Here is a 10,962-nt window from a genome sequence, read left to right as displayed (position 1 = left end):
TAGTTGAAATCGGTAAATGGGCAGTTTCTTGTACTCAACTGACAGAAAAAAATGGAATTCGTACAAAATAGCTATGAGTTTGGTCAACTGGAACAAAGAAATTGGCCGAAAATAGGGCTCAAAGTCGGCGAAATCGCCGATGCGTATATATCAGCAAGATCACTAACTTCACAGGAGCATGATTCTTTAAGTTTTCAATCAAATTTCATACTTTTGGTGTCAATGGCATCAGGAAAAGATTCTCTATCATTTCATAAGAAAAAAAAAAAATTTTTTCCCAAAAAAATTTTGAGATATAGAATGACAGCTTCAGAGATGGGCATGCGACAGTCAAAGGGTTAAACCTCTCCACTAAGTGGAGCCAATCACTGGATGAATCCAAACTCAGCTGTGTAGTAGAATTGGATATTGCTGATGCTTTTGACCTAGTATGGCACCAGGGACTCTTGGCAAAACTGCAAGCACTGGGAATTGAAGGCTCTACACTATGTCTCCTCAGTGATTACATTCAGGGTAGATCTCTAAGGGTAGTTATCAATGGGATAGAGTCAGCAAGACATCCTATTGGGGCAATTGTTCCACAGGGATGTGTCCTTGGGCCATCATTATAGAATGTCTACTACAACAACCTCCTCCATCTCATCTCAGAATCTCATGCATATGCAGATGACTGCATGTTAACATTTACTTATCCAAGAGAGGAAATGCCAGATGCTCTAAGCTGTGTCATTCACCAGCTTACAGCTATACTATCAGGTTAGGGAAACTGATGACAGGTAACATTTGCTCCTGAAAAAATACAAATGATGATAGTCTCTAGGCACCATGATGGTAATGCCAGAGCAGCAATAAGTATGAATGGGAAAGCGTTGGTACCCAGGGACAAATTTGACATCCTTGGGGTGAAATATGACTCCAAACTGACCGTGAAGAACCATGTTGTAAATCTTGCAAGCAAGGTAGCTAGGAAACTTACAACACTTTGACGTACCTCGCATCTGCTTGACAGTAGAGGTTGCAAGATTATGTATGAGGCCCAAGTACACTCACACCTTGAGTATGCTCCACTTTCTTGAATTGCCTGCCCCCCATCTCATCTGCAACTTCTTGACAGAGTAGAGACCAGAACAAGATGCCTCATCTTTCACCTGGACCCAGCCTAGATAGATCTGTCATTTCAGCAGAGCCTTCAACACTGGAGGCATGTGGACGGCCTTACTGTTATGTACAAAGCCAGCATTTTAAAAGTACAGTGGACCCCCAGTTATTGGCCGTAATCCATTCCAGAAGGTTGGCCTAAATCCGAAATGGCTGAAAACCAAAGTAATATTTCCCATAAGAAATAATGTAAATCCAATTAAACCATTCCAGACACCCAAAAATATTAACAAAAAATACATTTTTTAAAGAATACCTATAGTTTTACATACAGAAAACAATGAGAAAGAAATAAAGAGCAGTAATTTTAATAAGAAATGAACATTACATACATTTATTGAAGACTCTTGTTGGCGTATGGAAGAAAGCGAGTAGGGGAGAGGGAGGAGAGCTTATTGTTTGGAAGGCGTCTCCCCTCCATAAGGACTTCAGGTATCAAGTCCCACTCTGGGGTTACTTCTTTTCTTTGTTTTTTACTGGCACTAGGACCAGCTTGAGAGTCAAGTCACTTCACCCGTCACACAAAAAATCTGTCCATGGTCAGACCAAAATGTCGTTGTAAGCTCCTCTCTTCTACATGCGAGTTATTTGTGTATAATATCTGTCCAGAGAGGCCTGTTTCTGGTGTCTGTAAAATTTGCCCAAAATGGGACAGGACACTGTCATTGAATGTGTTGCAGAACCGGCTTACCACAGTTCTGTCAGGGTGATAATTCTCCGCAAAACTTTGCACCTCACTCCACTTTGCACAAGTGTCCTTAATCACTGAAGAAAGCACATTCTCCCTCCTCTCTTCCTCCTCTGAAGCAATATCCTCAGCTGCATTCTGTTGCTGTTCCTGTTGAAGGTGTTGCAGCTCTTCAGTGGTTAGCTCTTCCCTGTGGTCCTCCACCAACTCTTCCACATCCTGGCCACTCACATCCAACCCCATGGACTTCCCCAAAGACACAATATAGAAATATAGGATATTGAAGCGATTCCTCCAGAACTCTCTTAGGGTCAATTCAGTGTCCGAGGTCACTTCAAAGCACCTTTGAAACACTGCTTTGGTGTACAGTTTTTTGAAGTTTTAAATGACCCGCTGGTCCATGGAATGGATGAGAGAGTTGTATTAGGGGGCAAGAACTTCACTGTGATGAACTTAAACTCCTCAAACAATAGGTCTTCCAAGTCTGAAGGATGAGCAGGAGTATTTTTTTATTTATTTTATTATCACACTGGCCGATTCCCACCAAGGCAGGGTGGCCCGAAAAAGAAAAACTTTCACCATCATTCACTCCATCACTGTCTTGCCAGAAGGGTGCTTTACACTACAGTTTTTAAACTGCAACATTAACACCCCTCCTTCAGAGTGCAGGCACTGTACTTCCCATCTCCAGGACTCAAGTCCGGCCTGCCGGTTTCCCTGAATCCCTTCATAAATGTTACTTTGCTCACACTCCAACAGCACGTCAAGTATTAAAAACCATTTGTCTCCATTCACTCCTATCAAACACGCTCACGCATGCCTGCTGGAAGTCCAAGCCCCTCGCACACAAAATCTATTTTACCCCCTCCCTCCAACCCTTCCTAGGCCGACCCCTACCCCGCCTTCCTTCCACTACAGACTGATACACTCTTGAAGTCATTCTGTTTCGCTCCATTCTCTCTACATGTCCGAACCACCTCAACAACCCTTCCTCAGCCCTCTGGACAACAGTTTTGGTAATCCCACACCTCCTCCTAACTTCCAAACTACGAATTCTCTGCATTATATTCACACCACACATTGCCCTCAGACACGACATCTCCACTGCCTCCAGCCTTCTCCTCGCTGCAACATTCATCACCCACGCTTCACACCCATATAAGAGCGTTGGTAAAACTATACTCTCATACATTCCCCTCTTTGCCTCCAAGGACAAAGTTCTTTGTCTCCACAGACTCCTAAGTGCACCACTCACTCTTTTTCCCTCATCAATTCTATGATTCACCTCATCTTTCATAGACCCATCCGCTGACACGTCCACTCCCAAATATCTGAATACGTTCACCTCCTCCATACTCTCTCCCTCCAATCTGATATTCAATCTTTCATCACCTAATCTTTTTGTTATCCTCATAACCTTACTCTTTCCTGTATTCACCTTTAATTTTCTTCTTTTGCACACCCTACCAAATTCATCCACCAATCTCTGCAACTTCTCTTCAGAATCTCCCAAGAGCACAGTGTCATCAGCAAAGAGCAGCTGTGACAACTCCCACTTTGTGTGTGATTCTTTATCTTTTAACTCCACGCCTCTTGCCAAGACCCTCGCATTTACTTCTCTTACAACCCCATCTATAAATATATTAAACAACCACGGTGACATCACACATCCTTGTCTAAGGCCTACTTTTACTGGGAAATAATTTCCCTCTCTCCTACATACTCTAACTTGAGCCTCACTATCCTCGTAAAAACTCTTCACTGCTTTCAGTAACCTACCTCCTACACCATACACTTGCAACATCTGCCACATTGCCCCCCTATCCACCCTGTCATACGCCTTTTCCAAATCCATAAATGCCACAAAGACCTCTTTAGCCTTATCTAAATACTGTTCACTTATATGTTTCACTGTAAACACCTGGTCCACACACCCCCTACCTTTCCTAAAGCCTCCTTGTTCATCTGCTATCCTATTCTCCGTCTTACTCTTAATTCTTTCAATTATAACTCTACCATACACTTTACCAGGTACACTCAACAGACTTATCCCCCTATAATTTTTGCACTCTCTTTTGTCCCCTTTGCCTTTATACAAAGGAACTATGCATGCTCTCTGCCAATCCCTAGGTACCTTACCCTCTTCCATACATTTATTAAATAATTGCACCAACCACTCCAAAACTATATCCCCACCTGCTTTTAACATTTCTATCTTTATCCCATCAATCCCGGCTGCCTTACCCCCTTTCATTTTACCTACTGACTCACGAACTTCCCCCACACTCACAACTGGCTCTTCCTCACTCCTACAAGATGTTATTCCTCCTTGCCCTATACACGAAATCACAGCTTCCCTATCTTCATCAACATTTAACAATTCCTCAAAATATTCCCTCCATCTTCCCAATACCTCTAACTCTCCATTTAATAACTCTCCTCTCCTATTTTTAACTGACAAATCCATTTGTTCTCTAGGCTTTCTTAACTTGTTAATCTCACTCCAAAACTTTTTCTTATTTTCAACAAAATTTGTTGATAACATCTCACCCACTCTCTCATTTGCTCTCTTTTTACATTGCTTCACCACTCTCTTAACTTCTCTCTTTTTCTCCATATACTCTTCCCTCCTTGCATCACTTCTACTTTGTAAAAACTTCTCATATGCTAACTTTTTCTCCCTTACTACTCTCTTTACATCATCATTCCACCAATCGCTCCTCTTCCCTCCTGCACCCACTTTCCTGTAACCACAAACTTCTGCTGAACACTCTAACACTACATTTTTAAACCTACCCCATACCTCTTCGACCCCATTGCCTATGCTCTCATTAGCCCATCTATCCTCCAATAGCTGTTTATATCTTACCCTAACTGCCTCCTCTTTTAGTTTATAAACCTTCACCTCTCTCTTCCCTGATGCTTCTATTCTCCTTGTATCCCATCTACCTTTTACTCTCAGTGTAGCTACAACTAGAAAGTGATCTGATATATCTGTGGCCCCTCTATAAACATGTACATCCTGAAGTCTACTCAACAGTCTTTTATCTACCAATACATAATCCAACAAACTACTGTCATTTCGCCCTACATCATATCGTGTATACTTATTTATCCTCTTTTTCTTAAAATATGTATTACCTATAACTAAACCCCTTTCTATACAAAGTTCAATCAAAGGGCTCCCATTATCATTTACACCTGGCACCCCAAACTTACCTACCACACCCTCTCTAAAAGTTTCTCCTACTTTAGCATTCAAGTCCCCTACCACAATTACTCTCTCACTTGGTTCAAAGGCTCCTATACATTCACTTAACATCTCCCAAAATCTCTCTCTCTCCTCTGCATTCCTCTCTTCTCCAGGTGCATACACGCTTATTATGACCCACTTCTCGCATCCAACCTTTACTTTAATCCACATAATTCTTGAATTTACACATTCATATTCTCTTTTCTCCTTCCATAACTGATCATTTAACATTACTGCTACCCCTTCCTTTGCTCTAACTCTCTCAGATACTCCAGATTTAATCCCATTTATTTCCCCCCACTGAAACTCTCCTACCCCCTTCAGCTTTGTTTCGCTTAGGGCCAGGACATCCAACTTCTTTTCATTCATAACATCAGCAATCATCTGTTTCTTGTCATCCGCACTACATCCACGCACATTTAAGCAACCCAGTTTTATAAAGTTTTTCTTCTTCTCTTTTTTAGTAATTGTATACAGGAGAAGGGGTTACTAGCCCATTGCTCCCGGCATTTTAGTCGCCTCATACGACACGCATGGCTTACGGAGGAAAGATTCTTTTCCACTTCCCCATGGACAATAGAAGAAATAAAAAAGAATAAGAGCTATTTAGAAAAAGGAGAAAAACCTAGATGTATGTATATATATATATATGCATGTGCGTGTCTGTGAAGTGTGACCAAAGTGTAAGTAGGAGTAGCAAGATATCCCTGTTATCTTAGCGTGTTTATGAGACAGAAAAAGAAAACCAGCAATCCTACCATCATGCAAAACAGTTACAGGTTTTTGTTTCACAGTCATCTGGCAGGACGGTAGTACTTCCCTGGGTGGTTGCTGTCTACCAACCAGGAGAAGGGGTTACTAGCCCCTTGCTCCTGGCATTTTAGTCGCCTCTTACAAAATACATAGCTTACGGAGGAAGAATTCTGTTCCACTTCCCCATGGCGATAAGAGGAAATAAACAAGAACAAGAACTAGTAAGAAAATAGAAGAAAATCCAGAGGGGTGTGTGTGTATATATATATATATATATATATATATATATATATATATATATATATATATATATATATATATATATATATATATATGCTTGCACATGTTAGTGGAGTCTGACCTAAGTGTAAGTAAAAGTAGCAAGACGTACCTGAAGTCTTGCGTGTTTATGAGACAGGAAAAAGGACACCAGCAATCCTACCATCATGTAAAACAATTACAGGCTTTCATTTTACACTCACTTGGCAGGACGGTAGTACCTCCCTGGGCGGTTGCTGTCTACCAACCTACTACCTAGGACTTGTTTATTTATCACATTCATATTTGACCTACAATATTTTCAACTTACAATGGGTTCATTGGAACATAACCCTATCGTAAGTCGAGGAGCACTTGTATGTGATAAATGTAGGTACAGTATTATAAATTATATAAATGAATTCTATGAAAGAAAAGACCCTTAGCTAAGTGTATCAAGTAATTTGTTAAAAGAAATTCAGATTTTCACTAGACAATCCATGCTTGTATTAAATGAATTACTGAGGTTTCACATTCTGTCTATTAATGATACAGAAATCCACTTACTAATGGAATTATGAAAGGATCTTTAAAAGTCAATGATGCTGCCACTGTCAAGATGGGTCCAACACAAGAAAAAATGGCAGCCATTAGCAGCATACGACCAGTCAGTGGGTCTACAGGAAGACGGGCTAAATGGAAACCAAGAGGTGTCAAGTTTTCACTTTCGTCCAGTGCATTAATTGCTCGAAGCATCTGAAAAAAAAGAAATAATTATTGAGAAAAGGTGTACAGGTACAGTAATATAAACACTAAAAAGGTTGAAAGCTAGGAATAAAGGATACAATAAATGATATACAGTGGACCCTCAGCTAATGATATTAATCCGTTCCTGAAAGCTCATCGTGAGCCGAAATTATCGTTAGCTGAATTAATTTTCCCCATAAGAAATAATGGAAATCACATTAATCCGTTCCTGACACCCCAAAGTATGACAAAAAAATTTTTTTACCACATGAAATTAATTTTAATACACACAAACTGACACTTACCTTTATTGAAGATCTGGTGATGATTGATGGGATGGGAGGAGGGGAGAGTGTGGATGTTCTTAATGTTTAGAAGGGGAATCCCCTTCAATTAGGACTTGAGGTAGCAAGTCCTTTTCCGGGGTTACTTCCCTTCTTCTTTTAGTGCCACTAGGACCAGCTTCAGAGTCACTGGACCTCTGTCGCACAACATATCTGTCCACAGAGGCCTGTATCTCCCGTTCCTTTATGACTTTCCTAAAGTGGGTCACAACACTGTCAGTGTAATAGTCACCAGCACGGCTTGCAACAGCTGTGTGAGGGTGATTTTCATCAAAAAAGGTTTGCACTTCAAGCCACTTTGCACAGATTTCCTTAATCTTTGAAGTAGGCAACTTACTCAATTTCTCTATCCTCTCCTCCAGAGCAGTTTCCTCAGGTCTGGCCTCTTGCTGTTGAAGATGATCTAGCAGCTCATCAGTGGTTAGTTCTTCATTGTCCTCTTCCACCAACTCTTCCACATCCTCCCCACTAACCTCCAACCCCAAGGACTTATCCAATGCCACAATTGATTCCACAACTGGCATACACTTCTCAGGGTTAGCCTCAAATCCTTCAAAATCCCTTTTGTCTACACATTCTGGCCACAGTTTCTTCCAAGCAGAGTTCAAGGTCCTCTTAGTCACTTCCTCCCAAGCCTTACCTATAATGTTTACACAATTGAGGATGCTAAAGTGATCTCTCCAAAACTCTCTTAGAGTCAACTGAGTTTCTGAGGTCACTACAAAGCACCTTTCAAACATAGCTTTTGTGTAAAGTTTTTTGAAGTTTGCAATGACCTGCTGGTCCATGGGCTGCAGGAGAGGAGTGGTATTAGGAGGCAAAAACTTAACCTTAATGAAGCTCATGGCCCCAGAAAGTCGCTCTGCCACATCTGAAGGATGACCAGTAGCATTGTCTAATACCAGGAGGCACTTAAGGTCCAATTTATTTTCCAGGAGGTAATTTTTCACAGTGAAGGCAAATGCATGGTGTAACCAGTCATAGAAAAGGTCTCTAGTGACCGATGCCTTACTGTTTGCCCTCCACATAATGCACAAATTAGCCTTGAGGACATTGTTTTTCCTGAACACTCTGGGAGTTTCAGAGTGATACACCAATAAAGGCTTCACTTTGCAATCACCACTAGCATTAGCCCGCATCAAGAGACTAAGCCTGTCTTTCATAGGCTTATGTCCTGGGAGTGCCTTTTCCTTCTCAGTAAAGTAGGTCCTGTTTGGCATTTTCTTCCAAAACAGGCCTGTTTCGTCACAATTAAACACTTGTTCAGGTTTCAGTCCTTCATTGTCTATGTACTCCTTGAATTCCAGCACATATTTTTCAGCCGCTTTGTGGTCCGAACTGGCAGCCTCACCATGCCTTAACACACTATGTATGCCACTACGATTCTTAAATCTCTCAAACCAACCTTTGCTGGCCTTAAATTCACTCACATCACCACTAGTTGCAGGCATTTTTCTAATTAAATCCTCACGCAACTTCCTAGCCTTTCCACATATGATCGCTTGAGAGATGCTATCTCCTGACATCTGTTTTTCGTTTATCCACACCAATAACAGTCTCTCAACATCTTCTATCACTTGCGATCTCTTATTCGAAAACAAAGTTGCACCTTTGGAAAGAACAGCTTCCTTGATTGCCGTTTTCTTGGCCACAATAGTAGCGATGGTTGATTGGGGTTTCGTATACAACCTGGCCAGCTCGGAGACATGCACTCCACTTTTGTACTTAGCAATTCTCTCTTTCTTCATATCCATAGTAATTCTCACCCTTTTTGCTGTAGGGTTGGCACTAGAAGCTTTCTTGGGACCCATGGTGACTTATTTTGCAGGTAAAATCACTAAAAACGCTGTGATAATATGAAATGTTCCGATTGTATTCTTGGATGTGACCGTGGTGGCTGGCTTGTAAACACTGGCACCCACGGGACAAGTGAGGCATGCTCAGGCCACACGTGGATGCGTCTCGAATGAATCGCGTTGGGCGAGTTTTTTTAGCGTTAGCCGAGGCAAATTTTTTGCGCTAAAATGTATCGCTAGCTGGATTTAACGTTTGGTGATGCCATCGTTAGCTGAGGGTCCACTGTAATTAGTACAGTGGAACCTTGGTTTTCATTTGCCCTGGTTTTTGTCGAATTCGGTTTTCGACAACTTTTTTTTTTGTCAAGATTTAATCTCAGTTTTCATTCATCACCTCGGTTTTTGTTGAGCTGACAGTGGTATGCCATACCCAACATGTCCACCCATGCCCACACAAAGCATCCCATGCGTTTTGAGCCAGTCTGGCTTTGTTTCTCGTTGGTAGAGGGTGGTAGTGACGGTGGTAGAGGGTGGTAGTGACGGTGGAAGAGGGTGGTAGGGACGGTGGTAGAGGGTGGTAGCGATGGTGGTAGAGGGTGGTAGTGGTAGAGGGTGGTAGTGGTGGTGGTAGAGGGTGGTAGTGATGGTGGTAGAGGGTGGTAGTGATGGTGGTAGTGAGGGTGGTAGTGAGGGTGATAGAGGGTGGTAGTGATGGTGGTAGAGGGTGGTAGTGATGGTGGTAGAGGGTGGTAGTGATGGTGGTAGAGGGTGGTAGTGATGGTGGTAGAGGGTGGTAGAGGGTGGTAGTGATGGTGGTAGAGGGTGGTAGTGATGGTGGTAGAGGGTGGTAGTGATGGTGGTAGAGGATGGTGGTAGTGATGGTGGTAGAGGATGGTGGTAGTGATGGTGGTAGAGGATGGTGGTAGTGATGGTGGTAGAGGATGGTGGTAGAGGATGGTGGTAGTGATGGTGGTAGAGGGTGGTAGTGATGGTGGTAGTGATGGTGGTAGAGGGTGGTAGTGATGGTGGTAGAGGGTGGTAGTGATGGTGGTAGAGGGTGGTAGTGATGGTGGTAGAGGGTGGTAGTGATGGTGGTAGAGGGTGGTAGTGATGGTGGTAGAGATAACCTTTCCCCTCCTCGCCTTCTTCCATACGCCAACAAGTCTTCAATAAAGGTAAAAGTGATGTTAAATGTTCATTTATCCATATCATTAATATTTACATATATTTATATTTCATTGTTTTCTGTATGTAAAACTATAGTTATTCTCTATAAAATGTATTTTTTGTTAATACTTTTGGGTGTCTGGAATGGATTAATTGGATTTACATTATTTCTTATGGGAAGTATTGCTTCGGTTTTCGTTAAATTCGGTTTTTGTCAAACTTTCTGAAACTAATTAATGACGAAAACCAAGGTTCCACTGTATTAACGTACTGCATAAATATATATGTACTCTTCTTCCAGAAATGCAAAATGATACTCACAAACCGATCTTATAAACACTTCGTACCATGCATTATCAAAACAAAAAATATTTTTCTTATGTCATCAGCCACATCTACAATAGTAAAAGAAACTCAAAAATGAAACTATATTCGTCCCATCATTTCATTCGGCCACTGTCTTGCCGCCAGAAATGTGCTGACATTATATTTAAGATGACACTTCAACTGTAACATCCCCAACCTTCAGAGTGCAATCACTATACTTCCCACCTCTAAGTCTAGCTAATCAGTTTCATAAATGTTACCCTGCTCACACTTCATGGCAAGTCAAAATAATTATTTACCCATGGTTGTTTAAAATACTTATAGATGAGGTTGTCAAAGAAGTGAATACTAGAGTGTTGGAGAGAAAGGTGTGGGACTAAAAGACGATGAATCTAATATAAAGTGGGAGTAGTCTCAGTTGTTTTTGCCAATGACATGGTGTTTATAGGAGATTCTGAAGAGAAGTAGCAA

The 10,962-nt window shown here is 41.5% G+C and overlaps 1 protein-coding gene across 1 annotated transcript in view; it reads right to left on the bottom strand.

The window, feature by feature from the left end:
* Positions 1-10,962, bottom strand: part of LOC128687418 (ATP-dependent DNA/RNA helicase DHX36) — a gene marked incomplete at its 5' end in the record, with an annotated part of 271,669 nt that overhangs the window by 123,993 nt on the left and 136,714 nt on the right. Inside the window, 1 exon segment of the mRNA XM_070092756.1 lies at positions 6,678-6,866. Coding sequence (XP_069948857.1) covers positions 6,678-6,866 — 189 coding nt within the window.

This window comes from Cherax quadricarinatus, chromosome 40 (assembly GCF_038502225.1).
Source record: "Cherax quadricarinatus isolate ZL_2023a chromosome 40, ASM3850222v1, whole genome shotgun sequence".
NCBI classification, from domain to species: Eukaryota; Metazoa; Arthropoda; class Malacostraca; order Decapoda; family Parastacidae; genus Cherax; species Cherax quadricarinatus.
The sequence above is the reverse complement of the archived record's forward strand: the minus strand, read 5'-3'. Positions and strand labels throughout refer to the sequence as shown.